The following is a 27,809-nucleotide window of genomic DNA, read 5'->3' as shown; positions in this document are numbered from 1 at the left end:
ATTTATTAGAGTTGTTTTATGAAATATATATAATCAAGATTTTTAAAGGTTTGTTTTTTTGTTTTTGTTTTTTTTTCTTTTGCTTTTGTAACTAAAGATGGTTCTCTAGGCCACTCTATCTCCAACCCCCTGTCTGGAGATATTTAAGATAACACAAAAATGGAGAAGTAAACCTGAACTCGTATCTCTCATCTGCAGTGAAAGTATTAGTTTCTGTATGGTACAAGTAATTTACTTCCTTAAAGGTCTTTTCAGGCATTCTCTTTTCTTTCTCTCTTTGAAAATTATTTAATCACTTTGAGAGATAATTCACATACCATAAAGTTCACCCTTTTAAAGTATACAATTCAGTGGTTTTGGTATACTCACAGAGTTGTGCAAACTCTACCACTATCTAATTGCAGAATGTTTTCTTCACCCCAAGAAGTCCTACACCCACTAGCAGTCATTTCCCCTCCCCCCGGCCCTGATAACCACTAATCTCTTTTCCGTCTCTATGAATTTGTCTATTCTGGACAAGATTTAATATAAATGGAATCCATACAGCATGTGGCCTTTTGTGACTGGCTTACTTAATTACTTTTTAAAATCATCTTTAATGGCTTTTGTCCTTTGTGCTACACAATTCCTGCTGACTGAAGCTTACATTATATTCGGTTTGTAACCTATTTATCCTAGGGCATATATTGTTTAAGTAGCAGTTGACATGAACTGTTAACATGTTTTGATGAAGGTATATGTTGAATTATAGCAAATGTAGACTTTTTTTTCTTACTGGTAGTGGCACTTCACTGTCTGCATAGTGGCTTAGTAACCCACTGGGGATCTAGTGAAGCCTTGATTTTCTTCAACATTTTGTTCTCAGGTTAAGAGAAATATGGTACATAGGGAGAATACTGATTATGTAGAGAAATGTGCCAGAAAGGATTTAAAGGAAAAGGAGGATGAAGCAAGATGTGACATTTCTTCTCAAGATGTTTTTGTTATTTATTGATAATTTTTTTTATATTGGTAATTTTTAATTCCTAGTACCAAATTAATGACCTCAAGATAAAGTAAGCAGAACATTGGCTTATTTAGGAAATAAAAATTTCCTTTGTCTCCTGACTTAATTTAAGCCAATTTTCATGAGATATATTGGTAGAAGTAACTCTTGGGTACAAAAAAATTATTTATAATTGTGTATCACTTAATATTTTAAATTCTGATTTGGCTTTTGATAAAAATAATATATTTCATATCTATGTGGTTGCTTACTCTTTTGACTGTTTGATGACTGAGTTTTATCTGTGTAGCTGAGTCATCATTTGTTTATTCTGTCCTTCTAGGCGTCCTTGACAATGTCATTTCAGTTACTCTTCATCCTAGCATTTCTGTTCGACTAGCAGCTGCCTGGTGTCTACACTGCATTGCTGTGGCACTACCTTCCTACCTAACACCTCTCTTAGACCGTTGCCTTGAAAGGCTTACTGTGCTTAAGTCTTCACCTGAAGCAGTGACTGGCTTTAGTTTTGCAGTGGCAGCTCTGCTGGGAGCAGTGAAACATTGTCCTTTAGGAATTCCTCACGGAAAGGGCAAGGTAATGATTTCATTCTTCGCATATGATAGTGACATTTCAAGTTTTTCTTAAAAACATCATTGTCTTCTTGTGTATCACCCAGTAAAGAACCATGCAGGACAAATTTCTGAGCTGTCAGCTATACTACTACTTAAGTGTTAAGTATCATCAAAGTAATTACTGTGAAAAACCAAGGGATGGTTAAAAATTTTGTATCTACACTTAAAGAGGAGTTGCTTTCTCTGCTTTTTGTTAGAAATATCTCCAGTTAGTAACAGATTTTGTTCCTGAAGGCTTTTTTTTTTCTCCATACATTCAGCTCTGCCATAGAAGTACATTTTAAAATTGCATTGTAAAGGACAAATAGAGCTTCAAAAGAAATCTTAAACTTCATTTAATAATTTTGTAGTTAGTGGTATTCTTGGTGGTATTATTCTGGAATTAGTTTACATACCTGGTAAGATGAAGTAGATAATGAATGTTCTTAGGAGCCAAGATTTTCCATTAAAAAAAAAAAAAGCTACCGTTGTAGAATCAAGAAAATTAAGTAAAAGGCCCATATGTTAAATTTAAATTGAAAATATTAGTATGAGTGTTTAATTTCCTTTCACAGTGTCCAGACATAAAAGCAATGGCAACCCAGTAGCAGGAAACACCCCTAGTGCCCAGATTATGGCCCTAAATACCATTTCCAACCGAAAAGGAATTAGGGCCCCTTGGAGGAATGGCTGGTTCTAGATCTGGGACAGGAAATGTACAGTATAAGCCTGGAATATCTTGTCGTACTGGAAAGCAGGGAAGTCATCAGAGACTGTGTTCATTTTAAAAGGATGCAGGAGATAACTTTAGACTCTCCCCCGACCAAAGGGGATAATGTGTGCATCCAAAAAAATAATGATAACAATGGATAGAAACATAGTAAATATATAAAACACCAGGAGCTCATAATGATGACAAATTGCTTTGCTACTGAAAAATAATGGCTTTTGAGTGTAGCACTTTCAGAAAGATAAACGATACAGAACCTAGAAAGTAAATAACCCAGTTTTAATGTACAAAGAATTGTAAAGAGGACTAAAGAAATTTTGTTAATCAAATATAAAACACACACACACACAAATATATACGTATAAAAAACACAAAATAGGCAAAGCGTGGTGTGGGAATTTTGTTTCTTTTTGAATAGGAATTGTCAGTTGTCAGAGAATATTGTTTGACAGTGAAAAGCCCTCATAATCTGGGCCTCACACACATAAGAAATTTTTAAAAAATCACCATGGTTCCTTTCCATTTTCTTGTCCCTCCACGTCATTATTAATGAATATTATGGTATACTCTCTGCAGTTTAGGCTTTGCAGACAAATACACCGTTACTTCAAAAATTCTTAAATTATCTTGAATATTGCCAATGCCTTTGGGATAAGGTGATCAGCAACTTCAGGAGGTGATGTTATTCAGTTAAATTTATTATTTTAGTTATATTCTAAACTAACACATCACATCTTGCTAATCAAAGAATTGCCATTGCGTGTATTAATTAAATTTAATGTCCTCAGATCTTATTAATTTAGGCAGACAGGCTTGGTTTGTTTTGTCCCCACCCTTTTTAAAGGGTGGGGGACAAGTAGAGGCTGCAAGCAGTCCTAAGTTAGTAGTAAGTTGGTTGGTTGTTTAAAAATATGCTAGCCTTCCTCTTTAGAAAAGGTATGTGCCAACTCACAATATTTGCTGCTCTTCTAGAGGTGATTGGTTACAGAGATGTTTTCTTAGACATGTTAGATGCCTGTCGGCATTTGCACTCTATAAGCATGCATTATCCATAAAGATGAAATATCTAGTTTTTCCTCTGTGTTGTTTTAGAACTATTTCTTAGACTTTTAAAATATAACATTTTAATTAATCCCCCTTTACTGTGAAGCTACTTCATTGTGCGATTAGTGAGTACGTTTAACTGTGGTTATATAGTATATTGCCTCGGGAAAGACTATTATCAGCCACTCAGGCATCAAAGTAGTGTGCAGAATTTTAAAAGGAGAGAGTCCTGTAATGAAACTTCCTCTGGTAATTACAGATCTGTGAAAATGGTGGCTTAAAACTAAAAGTAAGTTCAAATTTTATATAGCGAAACTTGAACGGTTGTACAATGTTGTCACATATACTCCACAAAGAATTATAGGGTTGCTGTGTACAACCTAATATACCTATTGTATACCTATTATACAACCTATAATTTATCCTTGAAAAGTTACTTTTTTTAGTTTCACGTACGACATTGTCCTATGGTATAGTCTATGTGAATGACAGTCTTTTATCATGGACATTTATTATGTGTAAGAGTTAATTTTTCAAGAGATTGTTATAATTAGTTGCTGTCATTTGTCCAGTAACCTATAAACTGATATACTTTTTTTTTTTTTTTACCTTGCTCTTCTATACATCAATAGATTATTATGACATTAGCAGAGGATTTGCTATGTTCTGCTGCTCAAAACAGTCGCCTTTCAGCTCAGCGCACACAAGCTGGATGGTTGTTGATTGCTGCCCTGATGACCTTAGGTAAGTCTTGTGGAGGGTTTACATAACTACAGACTGCTTGGTGTTTTCTGAGCATAAATATTCTAATGTATGATTTGACAAGAGTAACTTAATATATACCAGAATTTAAATATGCACATAAACGTTTTTCTCCTAGCAGTCACCTTAGGAAGCCATATACTTATTTACTCCAGTCCTTAGAATGTTTTTAGATGTCTTTATTTGAAATTCTCTTCAAGACCAATTTATGAACCTTAAGTAGGATAAGCCAATTTGATCAACTTTCACGCTAAACTCTGAATGAGTCTGGCTTTTCCCAAAATCATTCCCATCTATCTTCAGAAAAAAAATTTTCTACAATATAAGGATAGGCAAGAGAACATGCGATAGCCCATGAATCCAATTCTGTAATTGTTCTGAGAATTTGGTGACACTAATAAGGTAGTTACGGGCTTCCCTGGTGGCGCAGTGGTTGAGAGTCCACCTGCCGATGCAGGGGACACGGGTTCGTGCCCCGGTCTGGGACGATCCCACATGCCGCAGAGCATCTGGGCCCGTGAGCCATGGCTGCTGAGCCTGCGCGTCCGGAGCCTGTGCTCCTCAATGGGAGAGGCCACAACAGTGAGAGGCCCGCATACTGCAAAAAAAGAAAAATAATAAGGTAGTTACATTGACAGGGATAAGGCATGTTTAAATTATATTTATTAAATTTAAATTGTTATTTATTAGTGTAATTATTTTATGATCATGACTATTATATGTACATCCTGTAACTTTAAAACTCTATTTTATTACTTTATAAAAGCTATACTTTTAAGTTTCTTTGTATAGTTGTGTGGTTTGCTGCTAGGATATGAAACTAGATGGATTTGACCAATAAATCATTTTGACACCTCTGAAGTAATTTGATCTAAAAGGAGCTTAATTAAAATAAACAATCATAAATGAAGAGCCACTTTAATGTTTTTGAGATGATTAAAGAGATTTATTGGACTAGATCTGAGTTCAACCTATGGGCCAAATCTGGCTTGCCACCTGTTTTATACAGCCTGTGAGCTAAGAATGGTTTTTATGTTTTTAATGGTTTAAAAACAAAAAGGATATTTTGTGATACATGAGAAATATATGAAAGTCAGTTTTCAGTGTGCATAAATAAACTTTTTATTAGAGTACAACTATAATTATTTGTTTACATATTGTGTATAGCCTTTAGGCACTGCAGTGGCAGAATTGAGTAATTGCAATAGAGACAGTATGGCTTTCAAAGCCAAAAATGTTTATTGCATGGGCCTTAATAGAAAATGTTTGTTGGCCCCTGGCATAGATCATGATTTCACAATGTGATGGGAATAATGTGGTCAAGATTTTATTTGCTTTTGGCTAGGTGTTTCATGCCTGCTGTATTGATATTCTTGGTTAATTAAAGGGGAAGATAAAGTACTTAATAAATGGCAATATTTTAATGAACAAAAGCTTTCAAAACAGGGTAATCCCATTGGAAGAAGAGTACAAGAGATCCTTTCTCCTTTATAAAAGAGATTAGTACATCATGTTTTAATGCACATTCATATTCAACAAAGCAAAAAGGAATAAAAATTAAGTTGATGTTTTATTTAATTCGCTGTTTTCTTGGGCTTTTTTTTCTTAATGCATGATTCTTTCACTTTATTATCAATTTTTAGAATGTGTTACGGGTTGCTAGTAATTTTCAAAGGGTATCAGTGAGGTTTTGCTTTTAGATATCTTTATAAACTCATAGATTTTTATATGTTTCAGTTGAATGCAGTCATTTTTTTTTGACATCTTTATTGGAGTATAATTGCTTTACAATGTTATGTTAGTTTTTGCTGTATAACGAAGTGAATCAGCTGTACATATACATATATCCCCATATCCCCTCCCTCTTGTGTCTCCCTCCCACCCTCCCTATCCCACCCCTCTAGGTGGTCACAAAGCACAGAGCTGATCTCCCTGTGCTATCCGGCTGCTTCCCACTAGCTATCTGTTTCACATTTGGTAGTGTATATATGTCAGTACTACTCTCTCACTTCATCCCAGCTTACCCTTCCCCCTCCCTGTGTCCTCAAGTCCATTCTCTATGTCTGCATCTTTATTCCTGTCCTGCCCCTGTGTTAGCATACTTTCTCTTTCTGGCTTAACTTCACTCTGTATGACAGAATCTAGATCCATCCACCTCACTACAAATAACTCAATTTCATTTCTTTTTATGGCTGAGTAATATTCCATTGTGTATAAGTGCCACATCTTCTTTATCCATTCATCTGTCGATGGACACTTAGGTTGTTTCCATGTCCTGGCCATTGTAAATAGGGCTGCAATAATCACTGGGCTGCATGTGTCTTTTTGAATTATGGTTTTCTCAGGGTATATGCCCAGTAGTGGGATTGCTGGGTTGTATGGTAGTTCTATGTTTAGTTTTTGAGGACCCTCCATACTGTTCTCCATAGTGGCTGTATCAATTTACATTCCCACCAACAACATTGCAGTCATTATTGTTTGATCTTCAAATTGTTTCATCTTTAGTCATTGGGAGCCCCTAGTAGTTGGTTCATATGAAACTAGTGTTCTTTGATAACATCTTTATTTTTGGCATGACAAGATGTCCCAGCTTTTACATCATAATTTCTGCCTTAGCATGAGGGGCAGTTAGATACAAAATTCTAGAAATGACTTATTTCCAAGGAGTGGGATGTTAGGGGGAGTGGATCAGAGAGGACCCGGGTCAGAAGGCACCTAGGAGATTGGCATAGTTGTATATATTTAACTGTGATTAAAGTTATGTATATGTATTTTAAAAAAAATAATAATTTCTGCCTCAGCTTGCAACCAGTCAGTTCTCCAAGGAGCTCTGATTATATTTTGTGGGAAATGGAATTTAGATGACGGTCTGAGTGCTTTATTAATTTTTGCCTGGCAGTTTTAACACCTGTTTTGCATTTTCAGCATTTCCTTCACCGTTTACAATTTTTATTATTATTTTTAAAAAATTCACTGTTCTGAGCTAATGTAAACTCATATAGACCACATTTAAGTCCACTCCTCAAATGTGAACTCCAACATTTTTAATCCCTTTTTGCTATACTTCCCAATTTATCTGATGCCACATACAACACCTTAGATTCACTTGCAGGTATCTACAATGTGTGTTTGGTTTTTGTTAGATCCAACATTATTCTTGGTGTGAATGAACTTACTCTTGTTTATTTTTTTAACTTTGTAATTACTACAAACATTTTTAGTAACTTAGTTTACATATGTTTCTGAAATAAATTATCTTGTTACCTCTCTGGGACGTGATGCTACACTGTTCACTCCTGAGTTAGAGAGGTATCTTAAGGGTACAATGGCAAATATATATGGAACTTTTGTCAACTGTGGGTATTCCCAGTGACTTCATCCTTACTTTGTTTTTTGGTATCTGACTAAATTTTGCGTTCAGAATTTTTTCTATTTCCACAGCCCATTATATGAGTATGCCTGTGTGTGCATGTGAAACCTCTTACAGTCACTTACTCTTAATTGCCTTACTCCAATTTCCTTATTTTATCCCAATTCTATGGGATGTTTTTAGTACTACTTCATCAAAGAAAGTAGTGAGCAAGGAGTGAATTAGATTTATTTTGCTGTAGGGATTAGCCTAGGGCCTCTTCCTAAAAAGCAAGTCAGGAGAAAAATGAAGAAATTATTTTGTTAATGTACTAAATTGCATGCTTAAAAAAAATAATGATTGGCTTGCTGTTGCCCTTTCATTTTGCCATTATGCTCTCACCTCTTCATATGCAAATAAGACAAGTTTTGAATGATAACTACATAATGTCAGATATATAAATGCTTATCATGGGTGGAGCACTGTTCTATATAAACTCATATAAGCCTCAGAAACTGTCACATGAGGTACATACTGTTGTTATCCCCACTTATAGGTAGGAAATTGAGGCACAAAAAGATTAATGTCAGATATATAAATGCTTATCATGGGTGGAGCACTGTTCTATATAAACTCATATAAGCCTCAGAAACTGTCACATGAGGTACATACTGTTGTTATCCCCACTTATAGGTAGGAAATTGAGGCACAAAAAGATTAAGTGACTTATCCAAGTTGAAATAGCTAGTAAGTGGTTGGAGCCGGGATGCTAACCTAGGTGGTCTCCCTCAGAGCCCAGTACAGTTCTATGCTGTGCTGCCATACTGCAGAAGAAAAGCATGCAGTCAGCAGAACATGGAAATAAGAAGTAGGGAGTACTTACAGGAGAATTTTAAGGTAACCCCAGAATTTTAAAGAATATTACGTGGGGACAGAAGCTGTGCGTTTAGGTTTTTATATGTCGTAGTTCTGTTTTCTTAACTGATAATGCTGCATGCTATCAAATACTTACAGTTAGCTGTCTGTATCCGTGGGTTCCAAATCCACGGATATAGAGGACAGATTGTACTATGCCACTTTATATAAGGGACTTAAGTATCCTTAGATTTTGGTATCTGGCCGGGGGAGGGGGGCTGGTCCTAGAACCTATCCCCCACAGGTACCAAAGGACAACTATAAAAAGCTATCATTGTACAGTACATTGCCTTTCATTACTGGGTTTGTGTATTCAGTTCTTAAATGTTGCTTTGAAATATTAAAAAAAAAAAGTTCCATTTAGACGTATCACATCTGATTTTTGGCCTGGAACAAAGTTGCTATCAAAAGTTAGAATTACTTTCAGGATACAATGTTATTTCTTACAAACAGTAGTACCTGGCGTTTATGTAGCACATTAGTTTTTCAGGCTACTTTAAAGTACACTCTGTTGTTTGGATCTGGACAAACCTTTGGAGATAAGCAGTGCAGGTAGTTCTGGCTTCATTTTACGGTTAAAAGAAATTGAGGTTCAAAAGAGGTCACAGCAGTAGTAGGAGAGAGGACACCAGAGCCCAGACTTTACTGTTAGTTCCTTGTTTTTCCTCTCTGTACTCTAGTACCTTCAGATAGTCATTGATCAGTAGTACATTCATTGGAACTAGAGGGACAAAGTAATCCAGCAGTAGAAGATTAAAATATGTTTACTTTAAGAGGGAAGGGTTTTAAAGAATAACCACTTTGGGTTCCTTTACAAGTGACAAGTTGAATAAATTACAGGTCCTGCGTTTGTCAATCATCACCTTGCTCGAGTTCTGCTGTTGTGGAAGTGTGTCTTCCCAGTGTCTCCGAAAGATCTAGGAACAGAAAAGAGCCGAGGAGATTCATTTACATGGCAGGTAACCTTGGAAGGACGAGCTGGTGCTCTCTGTGGTAGGTTGAGTTTAGTCTTTTCTCTCCTTTTCCTCTGGCTTTTTCCATCCTTTAACTTTACATATACTTGTATGTTTTATTTAAGTTGGGAAAAATCTGCTTCTGGGGATTTTTTTTATTGAACATAATTGATTAGTTGGTGATTATAACAAGTATGATGTAATAAACCAAATTTACATGTCCTTATCCTTAGGATGCATGTTTTATTATAATGCGATCAGTTGAGAAATGTTAAGATTGTTTTGTGTTACGTAGGTATTCATTCATCTAGGGTTGAATTTAATTAGCATTAACTAAGTATGGTTTCCATTTAGTTTTTTATATGTGAAAGTTATACCCTTTTACAACACACAGACCATTAAAAAAATAGCATCCACCATGAAAATTTGAGCTTAAGGAGCTGTGGGTTCCCTGAAAAGACATGGAAGCACTAATATTTTTTTTTGAAGCACGTTTTCTTAAAAACCATCATTTTTAGGAGTAAAAATGCAATGAATAAACAAACAAAACCAAAATCAGTGCTTCCTTGAAACTGAATCTAACTTTTAAATATTCACTTTATTCTACATATGAAATAACTCCTTATAAAAACTTGTGTGTTTCAGGTAACATCTATAAAACCTAACATGCTGACTTAAAAGTCAGCCTTGGTTCTTTAGAACTAGTGTAGAACTGGCAAACTTGAGGGTCTAAGCTGCTACTTCTGAGCTCAAGGGCTGAGTAAAATCCCAGGAAAGCAACATTTTGTTAATTTGGTTGTTGGTCTCTTTTAGTAATTCTAGGAAGTTTGGGGTTTTTTTTGTTGTTGTTTTGGTTTGGTTTTTTTAGTTTGATTGGAGGTAGAAGACACTAGTTTCCTTTTATTTTACTAGAGTTTCAAGAATTTTTTTGACTTTAGCACATTTCTTTATTCCTCTAACAAAAATACAAATGCCTTACCATAATTGAATGCTTTCTTCATGGTTCATTACACTCTGCTAAGTAAAAGTCTGTTGTATTTTTCAGCTATCAAGAGCTTTGTTTCCCACTGTGGTGATCTCCTTACTGAGGAAGTAATTCAGCATCTTCTTCCACCACTTCCTTGCGCTGTGGATTTGCTAACTCTGTAAGGATCTGCTATTTAGACTTGATAAAAATTTTTAATAGCAATCAGTTACCCTCTAGTTATGTAGTATCTTATTAAGTACCTTAATAATGCCAGGTTTCTGTGATTGGTGAATGATTTTCCATTTGCAGAGGAAGGCAAACATTTAGTTATGTGATTTTTTTTTTTTTTTTTTTTTTAGGCTAGGATCTTGAAAGAAAAGTACATATTAAAAGGGAAGGAAAGTTATTTGGTGGATAATGTATCTTCCATACAGTCAGATTTAACCAAGAAATTAAATATTAAGCCTGTTAACCTTTTCAGGTATGCGTTTGATTGGTTTGTTAGTGCTATTCTGTGTTCTTAAGAACCAGATACTTGTTAACAGTTTCAGGTTTTTGTTGTTTATATTTTCATACATTTGACTTACATTTTTAAAAAAATCCAATTTATGTCCTGGTCACTTATAATTTCCCAGTTAATAAAATGTACAGTTTAGAGAAAGTCTTTCCAACAAGTATTTAATGATATGACATTTTATGTATACAGAAAAATACAGTTAAGATTATGGCTTATGAAGTGTCATAATAAAGTGAAAACCTGTGAATTCAGCACAACTAGCACAGAGGTTAATGAAGGTTTGCTGTAAAGGGCCAGAGAGTAAATATTTTAGGCTTTTTGGCCCGGACAGTCTCTTTTGTACCTACTCAATTCTGCTGTAGCTTAAAAGCAATCATAGCTAATCTGTAAATGAATGAATGTGTTCCAGTAAAACTTTATTTACAAAAACAGGCAATGGGCCGGATTTAGCTATCCCTGGACAAGAACACTGATACTATTGAAGTTATATGTGTGCTCCTCTCTACTACCATTCTTTCTGCCTTAGTTTAGAGGTTATCACTACCCTGAATTTTAAAGTTGTAATTCTCTTGCATTTTAAAAAGTGTATCACATATACATGTTTCCCTAAACAGTGCCTTGTTTAGTTTTGTTTGGTTTTGATCAGGCAAATGGTATCATAGTGTTTCTGAGACTTGCTTGTTTTACTCAACATGATATTTCTAAACTTCCTCTATGTGTCAGCTTGTTCATTCTTTTTGGTTGCTGTATAATATTTAATTATGTGAATGTACAGCAGTTTACCCTCCTGTCAATGAAATATCCAAACTATTTTCCAAAATTTTTGCATATATATATCAATAGTATATGGGAGTACCCTTCAGTCCACTTCTTCACCAACACTTACTCAGACATTAACTCTGGTTAATGCAGTAGGTGTAAATTGGTATCTTGTTATGATCTTACCTTATATATCTGATGCTTTAAGTGCCATTCTATATGTTTATTGTTCCTCACTATTTCCCCTTCTGTGAAATCCCAATTCATGCATATCTTTACCTATTTTTAAGTAACATTGTGTTTTGATTAATAGACATGCTTTTTTTTTTTTTGGCTGTGCCACACAGCTTGCAGGATCTTAGTTTTCCAACCAGGGACTGAACCCAGGCCCCACAGACATTCTTAATTTAAATGTCAAATTTATCAGTCTTTTACTTCTTGCTTAGTACTTTCTGTCTTTTGATTTAAAAAATCTTTCTCCAGGGTTATAAAGATACTTTCTTTTATTTCTCTCTAAAATGTTTAAGGTTTTTGTCCTTCACATTTAAGTCATTAATCTATCTGGAATTTATTTTTATGTTTGTAGTGAGGTAGGGTTCCAATTTCATTTTCTTTTTTAATATGGATAACAAATTGTCCCATACTTTACTAAAGAAATCCAAGCTTCCTCTCTCTGGTGACTGCCATTCACCTTTGTTGTGTATTATATTGCCATAGAGACATGGTCTGTTTCTGTGCTCTCTGTTGTGTTCCATTTGTGTGTTTGCCCATTTCTGTGCCCATACCACATTGTCTTTATAATAAATTTTAGTGTCTGTTAGAATAAAGTTTTTGGCCTTATTCATCTTTAGGCATAATTTGGCCCTTTTTGGCAATTGATTGTCTCTTGTTGAAGTTTTAATTAGAGTTAAATTGAATCTATAGATAAACTTGAAGATAATTGTTATTTCTATAATACCCATAAACATGTTGTTGAGGTTGTTTACAAAGTTTAAAATTTTTTCTATGTAAAAGTCTTAATGTCTTTAAAAAATCTATTCCTAGCTAGATACTTCATATTTTTCTTTGCAGTTATTAAATAAGTATGTGGGAGTGTGTGTGTGTGTGTATAATGTCTTTATTGCTATTGTATTAAAAAATGTAATTGATCTTATATCCAGCCACCTTGCTAAATTTTCCTATATCAAGCATTTGTTTGTAGATTCTTTAGGATTTCTCCCTTTATGATATTTACTCATATATTCATTTGTATTCTCTCTCTCCTCTTAACGTGCTAACTAGATGACTACCATTTAAAACTGAAGAGAAGTGGCTTGTTAAAGGGAATGTTTCTCATGTTTCACGAATAAGAATGATGCTTGATACAGGCTTTTTAGTAGATGCTCTTTATCAGATTAAGAAAGTATCCTCTTCATAGTTATCCACATTTTGTTTTGGTTTGGTTTTTTGTTTGTTTGGTTTGCTTTTTATCGTGAATGAGTTTTGATGTTTTATAAAGTGGTTTAATCTGAAACTTTAATGTAAAAAATTTTATTGACTAATTTTTTACTTGGTTGCATTCTTGGGATAAACTGAGCTTGGAACTAATTACCTTTTTTTGTAAACTTCTGGATTTGGTTTGCTTATGTTTGGATTTCTCCACATACATTCATCAGTGAGGCTGCCCTATAATTTTCTTTCTTGGATGCCCTCCTCAGATTTTCATCAGTTATACTAGCCTCATGGAGTGAGGTAGGTGAATGTTTCATCAAGTTCTGTGGAGGAGCTTTTAGGAGATTGGAATAATGTGTCACATGAAACCGCCTGTCTGTAAAACAGTCTGGACCGGCTGTTTTCTTTGTGGGAAATTTTTTTTTAACTACATATTTCATTTCCTTAATTGCTTTAACTATTTGAGGTCTGGTTTGCGGGTTTGTTTTGCTTGTCTGTTAGATTTTTTCCAGGAATTTTGCCGTTGCATCTTCATCTTCACATTTTTTGGCATGAAATTTTTCTTAATGTTCTCTTATCGTCTTAATCTCTGCTATATCTATAATGTCCCTTCATCCATTCCTGATTAGTTTTCAGTATGCCTTCTCTTTTGTTTTTCCTGATCCATCTCATGAGAGGTTTAACTGTTTTATTAACCTGTACAAAGAATAACTTTGCTTATGTTGAACTTGTTTTTTTTTAATTTAATTTTTTTATACAGCAGGTTTTATTAGTCATCCATTTTATATATATTACTGTATATATGTCAATCCCAATCTCCCAATTCATCCCACCAACACCCCCCACCCCCGGCTTTCCACCCTTTTGCCGATATATTTGTTCTCTACATCTGTGTCTCTATTTCTGCCTTGCAAACCGGTTCATCTGTACCATTTTTCTAGATTCTACATACATGCGTTAATATACGATATTTGTTTTTCTCTTTCTGACTTGCTTCACTCTGCATGACAGTCTCTAGGTCCATCCACGTCTCTATAAATGACCCAATTTCTTTCCTTTTTATGGCTGATATTCCATTGTATATATATACCACATCTTCTTTATCCATTCATCTGTTAATGGGCATTTAGGTTGCTCCATGACCTGGCTATTGGAAATAGTGCTGCAATGAACACTGGGCTGCATGTGTCTTTTTGAATTATGGTTTTCTCTGGGTATATGCCCAGTAGTAGGATTTCTGGGTCATATGGTAATTCTATTTTTAGTTTTTTAAGGAACCTCCATACTGTTCTCCATAGTGGCTATATCAATTTACATTCCCACCAATGGTACAAGAGGGTTCCCTTTTCTCCACATCGTCTCCAGCATTTATTGTTTGTAGGTTTTTTGATGATGGCCATTCTGACTGGTGCGAGGTGATAACTCATTGTAGTTTTGATTTGCATTTCTCTAATAATTAGTGATGTGCCTCTTGGCCATCTGTATGTCTTCTTTGGAGAAATGTCCACTTCGGTTTTCTACCCATTTTTTGATTGGGTTGTTTGTTTTTTTCATATTGAGCTGCATGAGCTTTTATATATTTTGGAGGTTAATCCTTTGTTGTTTCGTTTGCAAATATTTTCTCCCATTCTAAGGGTTGTCTTTTCCTCTTGTTTATAGTTTCCTTTGCTGTGCAAAAGCTTTTAAATTTAATTAGGTCCCATTTGTTTATTTTTGTTTTTATTTCCATTATTCTAGACAGTGGGTCAAAAAAGATCTTGCTGTGATTTATGTCAAAGAGTATTCTTCCTATGTTTTCCTCTAAGAGTTTTATAGTGTCCGGTCTCACATTTAGGTCTTCAATCCATTTTGAGTTTATTTTTGTGTGTGGTGTTAGGGAGTGTTCTAATTTCATTCTTTTACATGTAGCTGTCCAGTTTTCCCAGCACCACTTATTGAAGAGACTGTCTTTTCTCCATTATATATTCTTGCCTCCTTTGTCATAGATTAGTTGACCATAGGTGCATTGGTTTATCTCTGGGCTTTCTGTCCTGTTCCAATGATCTATATTTCTGTTTTTGTGCCAACACCATATTGTCTTGATTTCTGTAGCTTTGTAGTATAGTCTGAAGTCAGTGAGTCTCATTCCTCCAGCTCTGTTTTTCTCCCTCAAATTTGCTTTGGCTATTTGGGATCTTTTGTGTCTCCATACAGATTTTATGTTCTAGTTCTGTAAAACATGCCATTGGTAATATGATAAAGATTGCATTGAATCTGTAGATTGCTTTGGGTAGTATAGTCATTTTCGCAGTATTGATTCTTCCAGTCCACAAACATGGTATATCTCTCCATCTGTTTGTATCATCTTCGATTTCTTTCATCAGTGTCTTACAGTTTTCCGCCTACAGGTCTTCTGCCTCTTTAGGTAGGTTTATTCCTAGGTATTTTATTCTTTTTGTTGCAGTTGTAAATGGGAGTGTTTCCTTGATTTCTCTTTCTGATTTTCTGTTATTAGTGTATAGGAATGCAAGAGGTTTCTGTGCATCAGTTTTGCATCCTGTTACGTTACCAAATTAATTGACTAGCTCTAGTAGTTTTCTGGTGGCATCTTTAGGATTTTCTATGTATAGTATCATGTCATCTGCAAACACTGACAGTTTTATTTCTTCTTTTCCAATTTGGATTCCTTTTATTTCTTTTTCTTCTCTGATTGCCATGGCTAAAACTTCTAATAGTGGTGAGAGTGAACATCTTTGTCTTGTTCCTGATCTTAGAGGAAATGCTTTCATTTTTTCACCATTGAAAACAATGTTCGCTTTGGGTTTGTCATATAAGGCCATTATTGTGTTGAGGTAGGTTCCCTCTGCCCACTTTCTGGAGAGTTTTTTACCATAAATGGCTGTTGAATTTTGTCAGAAGCTTTTTCTACATCTATTGAGATGATTGTATGGTTTTTATTCTTCAATTTGTTAATATGGTGTATCGCATTGATTGATTTGCATATATTGAAGAATCCTTGCATCCCAGCATAAATCCCGCTTGATCATGGTGTATGATCCTTTTAATGTGTTGTTGGATTCTGTTTGCTAGTATTTTATTGAGTATTTTTGCATCTATATTCATCAGTGATATTGGTCTGTAATTTTCTTTTTTTGTAGTATTTCTGTCTGGTTTGGGTATCAGGGTGATGGTGGCCTCATAGAATGACTTAAGGAGTGTTCCCTCCTCTACAATTTTTTGGAAGAGTTTGAGAAGGATGGATGTGAGATTTTCTCTAAATGTTTGATAGAATTCACCTGTGAAACCATCTGGTCCTGGACTTTTGTTTGTTGGATGATTTTTAATCACAGTTTCAACTTCATTCCTTGTGATTGGTCTGTTCATATTTTCTATTTCTTCCTGGTTCAGTCTTGGAAGGTTATACCTTTCTGTGAATTTATCCATTTCTTCCAGGTTGTCCATTTTATTGGCAAAGAGTTGCTTGTAGTAGTCTCTTAGGATGCTTTGTATTTCTGCAGTGTCTGTTGTAACTTCTCCTTTTTCATTTCTAATTCTGTTGATTTGAATCTTCTCCTTCTTTTTCTTGATGAGTCTGGCTAAAGGTTTATCAATTTTGTTTATCTTCTCAAAAAACCAACTTTTAGTTTTGTTGATCTTTGCTGTTGTTTTCTTTGTATTTCATTTATTTCTGCTCTGATCTTTATGATTTCTTCCCTTCTACTAACTTAGGGTTTTGTTTGTTCTTTCTCTAGTTCCTTTAGGTGTAAGGTTAGATTGTTATTTGAGATTTATCTTGTTGCTTGAGGTAGGATTGTACTGCTATAAAATTCCCTCTTAGAACTGCTTTTGCTGTATCATGTAAGTTTTGGATCATCATGTTTTCGTTGTCTTTTGTCTCTAGGTATTTTTTGATTTCCTCTTTGATTTCATCAGTGATCTCTTGGTTATTTAGTAACATATTGTTTAGCCTTCATGTGTTTGTGTTTTATGGTTTTTTTCCCCTGTAATTTATTTCTAATCTCATAGCATTGTGGTTGGAAAGGATACTTGATATGATTTCAATTTTCTTAAATTTACTGAGGCTTGATTTGTGACCCAGCATTTGATCTGTCCTGAAGAATGTTCCATGTGCACTTGAGAAGAAAGTGTAATCTGCTATTTTCAGATGGAATGTCCTATAAATGTTAGTTAAATCTGTCTGGTCTGTTGTGTCATTTAAAGGTTGTGTTTCTTATTAATTTTATGTCTGGATGATCTGTCTATTGGTGTAAGTGAGGTGTTAACATCCCCCACTACTATTGTGTTACTGTTGATTTCCTGTTTTATAGCTGTTATCATTTGCCTTATGTAGTGATGTGCTCCTGTGTTGGGTGCATATTTATTTATTTATTTACTTATTTTTAATTAATTTCTTTTATTTTTGGCTGCATTGGGTCTTTATAGCTGCGCACAGGCTTTAGTTGCGGCGAGCAGGGGCTACTCTTCATTGTGGTGTGCGGACTTCTCATTACAGTGGCTTCTCTTGTTGCGGAGCATGGGCTCTAAGCACGTGGGCTTCAGTAGTTGTGGCTCACGGGCTCTAGAGCGCAGGCTCAGTAGTTGTGGCACACTGGCTTAGTTGCTCCGTGGCATGTGCGATCTTCCCAGACCAGGGCTCAAACCCATGTCCCCTGCATTGGCAGGAAGGTTCTTAACCACTGAACCGCCAGGGAAGCCCCTGGGTGCATATATATTTATAATTGTTATGTCCTCTTCTTAAATTGATCGCTTGATCATTATGTAGTGTCCTTCCTTGTCTCTTGTAACATTATTTTAAAGCCTATTTTATCTGATATGAATATTGCTACTCCAGCTTTCATTTGATTTCCATTTGCATGGAATATCTTTTTCAGTCCTCTCACTTTCAGCCTGTATGTGTCCCTAGGTGTGAAGTGGGTCTCTTGTATACAGCATATATGGCTCTTGTTTTTGTATCCATTCAGCAAGCCTATGTCTTTTGGTTGGTGCATTTAATCCATTCATATTTAAGGTAATTACTGATATGTATGCTCCTATTACCATTTTCTTAATTGTTTTGGGTTTGTTTTTGTAGGTCCTTTTCTTCTCTTGTGTTTCCCACTTAGAGAAGTTCCTTTAGCATTTGTTGTAGAGCTGGTTTGGTGGTGCTGAATTCTCTTAGCTTTTGCTTGTCTGTAAACCTTTTGATTTCTCTGTTTAATCTGAATGAGATCCATGCCGGGTAGAGTAATCTTGGTTGTAGGTTCTTCCCTTATATCACATTTAATATACCGTGCCACTCCCTTCTGGCTTGTAGAGTTTCTGCTGATAAATCAGCTGTTAACCTTATGGGAGTTCCCTTGTATGTTATTTGTCATTTTTCCCTTGTTGCTTTCAGTAATTTTTCTTTGTCTTTAATTTTTGTCAATTTGATTACTATGTGTTTCGGCATGTTTCTCCTTGGGTTTGTCCTGTATGGGACTCTCTGTGCTTCCTGGCCTTGGGTGGCTATTTCCTTTCCCATGTTGGGGAAGTTTTATCTCTTCAAATATTTTCTCGGGTCCTGTCTCTCTGTCTTCTTCTTCTGGGACCCCTATAATGTGAATGTTGGTGTTTTTAATCTTGTCCCAGAGGTCTCTTAGCCTGTCTTCATTTCTTGTCATTCTTTTTTCTTTATTCTGTTCCATGGCAGTGAATTCCACCATTCTGTCTTCCAGGTCACTTATCCTTTCTTCTGCCTCAGTTATTCTGCTATTGATTTCTTCTTGTGTATTTTTCATTTCATTTATTGTATTGTTTATCTTTGCTTGTTTGTTCTTTAATTCTTCTAGGTGTTTGTTCTTTAATTCTTCTAGGTCTTTGTTAAACCTTTCTTGCATCTTCTTGATCTTTGCCTCCATTCTTTTTCCGAGGTCCTGGATCATCTTCACTATCATTATTCTGAATTCTTTTTCTGGAAGGTTGCCTGTCTCCATGTCATTTATTTGTATTTCTGGGGTTTTATCTTGTTCCTTCATCTGGTACATAGTCCTCTGCCTTTTCATTTTGTCTGTCTTTCTGTGAATGTGGTTTTCATCCCACAGGCTGCAGGATTGTAGTTCTTCCTTTTGCTCTCTGCCCTCTGGTGGATGAGGCTATCTAAGAGGCTTGTGCAAGCTTCCTGATCGGAGGAACTGGTGGTGGGTAGAGCTCAGTAAAACTTTAATCCGCTTGTCTGCTGATGGGTGGGACTGCGTTCCCTCCCTGTTGGTTGTTTGGCCTGAGGTGACCGAGCACTGGAGGCTACATGCTCTTTGCTAGGGCTTATGGCAGACTCTGGGAGGCCTCATGCCAAGGAGTACTTCCCAGAACTTCTGCTGCCAGTGTCCTTGTCCCCTCAGTGAGCCACAGCCACCCCCTGCCTCTGCGGAGACCCTCCAACGCTAGCAGGTAGGTCTGGTTCAGTCTCCTATGGGGTCACTCCTCCTTCCCCCTGGGTCCTGATGTGATTCCGGTGCTCTCACAAGAGGGAGTGCGCGCACGTCCTTCTACTCTGCCATTGTGAACGAAACTTGAACTTGTTTTCTATTTCATTAATTATTGCTTGTTATTATTCCCATTTTCTTAAATTCTTGTTCTTCTTCTGACAGCTTAATTTGAATGCTTAGCTCACTGAATTTCTTTTAATTCTTTTAATATAAGCTAAGGCCATAATTTTCCCTGTAAGGATCCAGTTGCTGAATTCTACAAGGATTGAAATTATTATTTCTATTTTTTCCATTTTATGTGTTTTAAAATTTCATTATAATTTCTTTGAAGTTGTTCAGAAGTATGTTTTTAAGTTTCTGAATGTATGCAACAGTTTTTAGCTTGCAGTTTTGTTACTGATTGTTAACGTAATTGCATTGTACTTAGTGAATATGATCTGTATGTTACTTGTCCTTTTAAATTTGTTGAGACTTGCTCTATACAAATGTTCTTTTAGTCACATTGTTCCGTCTATTTTCACTAACCTTTTCTCTGTTTAACCTATCAATAATTGAGAGTGATGTGTTAAACTCCTCCACTGTGATATTGGGTTTATCAGTTTTTCTCCAAAGTTTTATGTTTCTTTTTTCATATTTTGAGAAAGTAATTATATCTTCCCGATGAGTTGAATCTTTTATCATTATACAATAACTCTCTTCGTCCTTAGTAATACTTTTTGATTAAAGTCTAATGTTTACAGTATCATATGTGTGGTATGTCTTTTTCCACGTCACTGTGTTTTTAGGTGTATCATAAACTGCATGTAATTGGAGTTCTTAAAAATTGAATCTCACAATTTCTGCTTTAAACTGGCAGTTTGTGAATTTCTTTATCCAATTTGCTGTATATTTTGTTGGATTCATGTCTTTCAGGAGTTCTGGAAAAGTGGCTGTTATCTCTTTAAATATTGCCTGTTTTCCGTTCTTGTTAAACTTTCCTTCCGGAACTGTGATTAAACAAATTTTCAGTCTTTTTGTATTGTCTTCCATGTCTCCTAATCTTTTTCTAATATATATATTTTTTCCTTTTCTTTCTGCTGTTTTCTGGGTGATTTATTCTGCTGTCTCTTCCAGTTCACTAATTTTCTCTTCAGCTGGGTTTAATTCAATAGGCCTTTGCCTCTGCCAGGACCTGGGACCATTTAACCTACCTTCAGGAGATCCCATTTATCAACACTACCTTGCCAGGGGCACAAGCTCAATTGAAGTTCTTTTGTTGGTATTGGTATTGGTGTTCCCACTCTGATTTTAGCTCATGTTTTGTTTCATGCATTTTATGTTTGTTTGTTTGGTGGGGTGGGAGTTAAGCCTTGGAAAAGTCCCTTTCTTCAAGTCTAGCAATGCTAATTATCTTTTATCCAGGATCTAAGTGTATTTATAGAGGAAGGCCCTTCAGAGACTCTAATCTGCCCTACTTATAGAAGGAGAAACTCCTAGGAATGCTTTCCTGAGTTCTAATTTTGTTGTATACATCTTATTTTCTTTAAACACACGCATGCAAACAACCCGCTGAACTAAATTCTGTTGTATTTAAACTAAATGAATGTTGCAGGATTTTTAAGGATATAATTTGTAATTTCTTAATGTCTTGTCCATATGATTTAAATAGTTTTCATATGTCAGCTGTAATTCTTCCAATCTTGTTTTAGAGAAGTACAAAATTACAGTGGATTTATTCTTAACTTTCATAACTAAAAACCTTCTACCCAGGTTTTATAAATGTTGTTTCCTAACCTGAAAGATAAAAAATGGAACCAACTTTTTCTTTTTTAATAAAATGACAAGTCAAAGATACCTCTTCTTTTCATCTAGAAACGAGTAAAAGCAAGCGGTATTTTTCTAGAAAATACAAATGAATAAACATTGCCAGAATTTCTTAGAGTACCTGGAAACCTCATTCCATGACAGCATAGTGGATTTATTCCAGTGGCACAACAAAAGTAATTCCATTGAATTTGTGTATTGCTACAGGGGATGAAAACTGTACACCAGTTGATAACATGGTACCTTGGCAAAGAGTAGTAATCCTTTAATAAATATTTGTTAGTTGAATGAATATCAGTAAAATGATGTCTTAATACCAGTAGTGAGAATGAATAGAAGATTAAAGAAAAGTACATGAACATGAAAGAAGAGAGTGAAGACGGGAAGTGTTAAGAGATTTCATGACTGGAACTTTTAGGGAAACATTGGCTTAGCTTGTGCTTTATTAAAAGAGAATTTGTTTTATGATTTTGTGTATTTTGATGATTCATTTTTATTTGGTGATCACATTCCAGATCAAGTTTCTAACAGACACTTGGATTTTTCTCTAGGTATTTGTGTCTTCAATTTGTTTGTTTCTTTGGCCTGTTCCTTTTCTATGTAATAGATTTTATTTTTCACAAATGCAGTGTTGTAAATTTTGGAGTTTAGTAAGAGTTGCAGCTTCTAGATAAGATACAGCCTTAGAAATCTTAGCTGAATATATAGTTTTATGAAGTGTGTAGAAAAGATAGCAAAATAGTTTTCATGTGTGATGCTTATAATTCCTCTTTTAACTTAAAGTCACACATTATAAAAAATAATAAAAGCAGCGCTAATGTTCACTAATTATATATAGCTACTTTATATGTCAACATGTTGAATATTTATACGTTGTTGTATAACGTACACACTTAAGATGTGTTTTTTCTTTTACTTTAAGGCTTTCTTCAATACTAAAAACATACGGAAGTCCTTTGAAAACACCATCAGTAGTTTATAGACAGAGGCTTTATGAATTGTTGATTTTATTACCTCCTGAGACCTATGAAGGTATGTGCCTTACACCAAAGTGTTTTACTGTTTGTGGCTAACACAGTGCCTGGAAAGTAATACCTGAACAAATAAATTATATGGCAGTTATTTAGTGCTTTGTTTCTAGGAGGTTTAGGGAGTTCAGTCTTAACCCATGTGTTCACGATTTTGTAGTAAATAAAATACATAAAAAAAAAAAAACTACTTCTCCATTTCTTGCGGTGTTCTCTCTTCTGAGAAAAAGTCCCTAGTTTCACTGTGTGGGAGAGAATGAGTCACAAAGATTGGTCTTGATTCTACTCCAGGGCTTTCTGCAGAATATATAATTCAAATCTATTAGAAATTCGGCCACTCCTAGTTTCCTTCTAGAGTGGTTATCTGTTGTATACGTTTCCTTCCACTATTCCATTCTTAACTCTGCCCAGATAGTTTAATTTTGAACAGTATACCAAGGTATAATTGATTTTATTAAGTTTATAATGTAGGTTTTGCTTTTATTAGGCCCAGGATGGCTTTGGAATACTAGAATACTGCATTTGGTAAAATAAACTTGCCCCTATTTTACAATTAGTTCTAAAACTTTTCTTGTAAATTTAAAATACAGTTTTAAGAAAATACATTGCTACTACTACTGAATAACTTAAGATGCTTGTTTTAAGAGGTGAAAGCTGAAAGTTGTCTCTAATGGGAGCATCTATTTTTTTTTTAATTTTTATCATTTTCAACCAACCATATTAAGTCAATGTTTCTTCAAATCTATTTCTTGTAAAAATACTGCTTTTATTGTTTTATATCTTTATTCTGCAAATAAATGCAATATAATATATACCACAGTAGTTCAAAATATTGATACTAACTTATAACTTCTGTCTTGGCCTTTATCATTATGTGAGTGATATTATTCCTACCACCTCTCTTCCTGGTTCACAAATGTACCTAGCAAAATATTTGATATAAAATAAGAATTTTGTATTTACTTCTCTGGAAAAAAAGTGGATACATTGTACATTGCCCTTTCTCAGAAACTGTATCAAGAGTCATTTCTATATGCCAGGTGGTGTACTAGAAATTGTTTATATTACCCCATTTATCTTAGGATAATACAGTGAGCTAGTTACATTTTCCTCACTTGACAGATAAAGGCACAAAGAGGTTACAAAAACCAACTCAAGTTTATGTATCCAGTAAATAGTAGAATCAAGATAACATAGATCTGTTTCATGCTGTGCTGCCAATCCATTTATAAGTAACCTAGTAGAGAATAAATAGACAAAGCTTAGGGATAGGTCTGTCTCAAACAACAGACGAAAAAATTGATTTTTTGAAGTCTTCATTAAACATATAGGAATATTAGGAGATCAACTTAAAATCCACAGTGTATCTTCTGATAAATGATAATATAAGTCTGCCCTTGAAGGACTTAAAGAGAAAAACAAAGTCTTGTACTATTTTCTCAGAATTGGAGTTTGGGAATGCAATCAGAAGTCTTAAAGGAATAATTAATATACTAGTGTATAGATTTAAAATCAGTTCCAGAGTGTTCACTGGGAAATGAAGTCAGGAATTACTATGAACTAACTTGTTGAAAAAAGAAAATCTAGGGCTTCCCTGGTGGCGCAGTGGTTGAGGGTCCGCCTGCTGATGCAGGGGACACGAGTTCGTGCCCCGGTCCGGGAAGATCCCACATGCCGTGGAGCGGCTGGGCCCGTGAGCCATGGCCGCTGAGCCTGCGCGTCCAGAGCCTGTTGCTCCACAACGGGAGAGGCCATAACAGTGAGAGGCCCACGTACCTCAAAAAAAAAAAAGAAAATTGGGTTCTTAATTTTTATTTCCTATCTTAGTTTTGTTATGGATCTCCTTTCAAGTATTTTAATTTTCTCTACACTGAAAATTGCTCCTCATTAGCATCAGAAAGTGATGTATTTCTACAACAAAGGCATAATTGCATTTTAAAATTGAATCATCTTTGAGTACTTTGTTCAGGGACAGTTAGGCCAGCAGTCACTTTAAATGAGAAATGGAGATTTACCACTGTTGTCACATTTAGCTGTAGTACCAAACATACCTTGCGTATTGTACTACCAACAAAATTATTTTTCTGATTATCATATACTGGTAATTAAACTAACAGACATTCCTTTAAGCAACTCTCGTCTGCTTCATTAAGTTTTTATTATCCCTGTCTGCTGTCCCCAATTCCTGTGTAACCTCTCCTTTCTCTAACCTCAGCAGTTCTCTTTTCATCCTCTATGAAACTTAGTACTTCCTACCTTCATTTTATAGTTAACATGTGTGTGTCCAGTATCTTATATCTTCTTTTTTTATATATATGAATTTATTTATTTGTTTGTTTTTATTTTTGGCTGGGTCTTTGTTGCTGTGCGCGGGCTTTCTCTAGTTGCAGCGAGCAGGGGCTACTCTTTGTTGTGGTGCTCAGGCTTCTCATTTTGGTGGCTTCTCTTGTTGCAGAGCACAGGCTCTAGGCCTGAACTACTAAGCACAGGCTTCAGTAGTTGTGGCACGTGGGCTCTAGAGCGCAGGCTCAGTAGTTGTGGCGCATGGGCTTAGTTGCTCCGTGGCATGTGGGATCTTCCCGGGCCAGGGATCAAACCCATGTCCCCTGCATTGGCAGGTGGATTCTTAACCACTGCGCCACCAGGGAAACTCTTCTATCTTCTTGAAGGGAGGATTATATATAATAACATCTTTGTATATTATATTAAACACAGTTTGAATGTATGAATGAGCATGATAGTTAAAAGCTTAAGTTCTGAAGCCTGGACTGCCTGTGTTTCAGTCAAACACTGCCATGTAACTGCTGTGTGACCTTGGGCAATTAACAGACTCTCTGTTCCTGTTTCCTTACCTAATAAAATAACAGTACTAACTGGACCTCTTGAGGTGGTTATGAAAACTATATGTAAAGCTTTTAGGACATTTACTGACACATATTACATCCTCAATAAATATTTGTTGTTACTACTCTTACCACTACTAATAATACAGAAAATAATGGGAGGTGAGCCCTTCCTAACTCATCCTGTCACTTCTAATAAGTAGACTCAGTCAAGTCTTCATTTCATTCTGGTGGTGTTGCTTAAAACCAAAAGTGAATGTTTCTCCAAGATGATTTTTACACTTTCCTAAAGTACTTAAGTTACAAGCTAGCAAAAGTCATTTATGCTCTAGGTGGATAAAATTTTCTATTGCGAATCCATCAGAAAGTAGGATAAATATCTTTGAAATGGTAACTTAGGTCAGTGTGATAATTGGACCAGTTTTTCCAACCGTATATATAAAAGAGACAGCCATACGTTGTCTCATGTCTCAAGGAAAATCTCAGTGCCGCCTATGAGCTAGGTTGGCACCCAAACTACAAACAAACCAAAAAAAAAGATGAATCCTCCCTAGATCCAGGTTCCAATTTACAAAAAAGTGCAGACATTAAAGGAACAAATTAAATTACCTTGGGGGCGCTATAATCTATAAAAACTTCTATAGAACAAATAATCTTATTTCTTCAAATAAATTACAGGCAATAAAAGTTGAGGGGAGAACTTGAGATTGAAAGAGACTTAAGATATATCAGGTAGCTACAACATGTATACTTCACTTAGGTCTGGATTCAAACATAAAAAGCAAACAAAAACAGGCATTAATGAAGCAATTGACAATTTGAGCACTGAATGTGTATTTGATGTTTAGTGATTTTTATTTATTTATTTAATTCATTGTATGTATTTGGCTGCACAGGGTCTTCATTGCGGCATGTGGGATCTTTGTCGCAGCATGTGGGCTCTTAGTTGTGGGATGTGGGATCTAGTTTCCTGACCAGGGATCGAACCCAGGCCCCCTGCATTGGGAGTGCGGAGTCTTAAGCACTGTGGACCCCTAGGGAAGTCCCTGTTTAGTGATTTTTAAAACACGAAATTGTGATAATGAGATTGTTTAAAATGTCAAGTCTAGTGATACACGATGAAATATTTATAGATGAAATGATATGCTTTCCAGGGATTGCTTCAAAATAATATGGGGAGTGGTGAGACAGTGGATTGGGAGTATAGGTGAATGAGGTTAATCCGGCTGATGAGGATGAGTGACAGTCATACGCTGGGGTGGTGGGGTGTTAGGGTGTCATACTATTATGCCTTCTTTTTCTGCCTTTGTATCTATTCCTCTTTTTTCATTCTGTTTTTATGCTTTATGTCATTTAAATAAAATGGGTGTAGTATTTATTCAGTATCACACAGTATACATACACACATACTTTGAGATATCTGTTCTTATCCTTGTGACCAACAACACATGGTTGAGCCATTCATCGGTAGGACATCCTCAAGGAGGAGATATATTAGCTTTGGCTGTGATAGATTAAAGTTAGCTGATATGTAGATTAAAGTTCAGCCTGGGCTTTTTTAACCCCATTCTTGGACCAGTTAACTGCTATTACTAAGTTGCTAATTGCCCTTTTTCTTTGATTCAACAGGATACCTTTGTGCTGTCCTCAGAGAGCTGGCTGCTGACTTGACTGCCCCTGATATACAGGTGGCAGCATCCACATTTTTACTTCCACGCCTCTGTCATCAGGATGATCTTCTAATATTAAGTCCTTTGCTACAAGATACTGACCATAGATTTATTGAAGAACAGGTATGGTCATTTTTCAATAACTCTTTGGGTTGATTCAATCTGTAAACAGTGGTTTTATTTTTATTTTTGGGCACGCCTTGTGGCATGTGGGATCCTAGTTCCCCGACCAGGGATCAAACCCGTGCCCCCTGCAGTGGGAGTATAGAGTCCCAACCACTGGACCTCCAGGGAAGTCCTGAACAGTGGTTTTAAAACCTTATATGTAATTTTTTTTTCTTTTAGCTCCTGCTTGGTAATGGTATTGCTTGTGGAAGTCTCGAATATGACCCTTATTCTATTTACGAGAAAGATGTAGAGGGAGATTCGGTGCCTAAGCCCTTACCTCCAACACTATCAGTTATTAGCTCTGCAGTCAAGCTCTTTGGAGTTGTATGTGCTCATGTGGGAGAAGCTCAAAGGTAAACCATCTTCAGTAGTTCACTTATCCTGAAATAACATTTCAGGATTGGTAATTGGTTCAATGAATGCATAATAGAGAACCGGTGGGTAAGAATGATGTTGTCAGAAGTTCTCATTAATATCAAAGATTTCTTATAGATGACAGGTGAAGGTAAGATTAAAGGCTCTTGTTCATTCACCTGGCTAATATTTAATAAGTAATTAAGTCAATGATGAGATTAAACTGAAAACTGCTAGGCACTATTGTGGATGCAATGCTTTTCCCACATTAGCTTCTCATCTAGCTGAAAATACAAATGAAAAACTCAGTGTCACAAGAACAGTGATTTATGAGCTATTGTTACAAAGTAAAACACTGGTTTTCTGCTTACACAAGGTCTCATGGGCTTTCTTACCTTGGAGGCCTTATCAAGCCATCATAGATCCAGGGATTAGTCTTCATTTTAGTAGATTTCAAAAATTAGATTAAAACAGATT

The 27,809-nt window shown here is 35.6% G+C and overlaps 2 protein-coding genes across 6 annotated transcripts in view; one reads left to right on the top strand and one right to left on the bottom strand.

Annotated features, from left to right (window-relative positions):
• The window catches only part of LOC111164158 (uncharacterized), a 134,277-nt gene that overhangs the window by 7,296 nt on the left and 99,172 nt on the right, over positions 1–27,809 (bottom strand). The window contains exon 12 of the mRNA XM_089906261.1: positions 1–27,809. This exon is cut by the window's left edge and continues 7,296 nt beyond it; it is cut by the window's right edge and continues 25,354 nt beyond it. The gene's annotated coding sequence lies outside the window, so the exon portion shown is untranslated.
• HEATR5A (HEAT repeat containing 5A) overlaps positions 1–27,809 on the top strand; it is a 112,078-nt gene that overhangs the window by 35,297 nt on the left and 48,972 nt on the right. For all 5 annotated transcript variants that reach the window (XM_089907561.1, XM_089907560.1, XM_089907559.1 and 2 more), the window contains 7 exons: positions 1,329–1,579; positions 4,003–4,114; positions 9,237–9,389; positions 10,395–10,494; positions 22,192–22,301; positions 26,770–26,933; positions 27,156–27,331. In XM_089907561.1, the coding sequence (XP_089763687.1) occupies positions 1,329–1,579; positions 4,003–4,114; positions 9,237–9,389; positions 10,395–10,494; positions 22,192–22,301; positions 26,770–26,933; positions 27,156–27,331 (1,066 nt within the window). The remainder of the gene's footprint in view (positions 1–1,328; positions 1,580–4,002; positions 4,115–9,236; positions 9,390–10,394; positions 10,495–22,191; positions 22,302–26,769; positions 26,934–27,155; positions 27,332–27,809) is intronic.

The sequence above is a fragment of the Delphinapterus leucas genome, chromosome 2, assembly GCF_059928025.1.
Source record: "Delphinapterus leucas isolate spDelLeu-1000000601 "Yukka" chromosome 2, BTC_Dleu_Yukka2, whole genome shotgun sequence".
Taxonomy (NCBI): domain Eukaryota; kingdom Metazoa; phylum Chordata; class Mammalia; order Artiodactyla; family Monodontidae; genus Delphinapterus; species Delphinapterus leucas.
The sequence above is the reverse complement of the archived record's forward strand: the minus strand, read 5'-3'. Positions and strand labels throughout refer to the sequence as shown.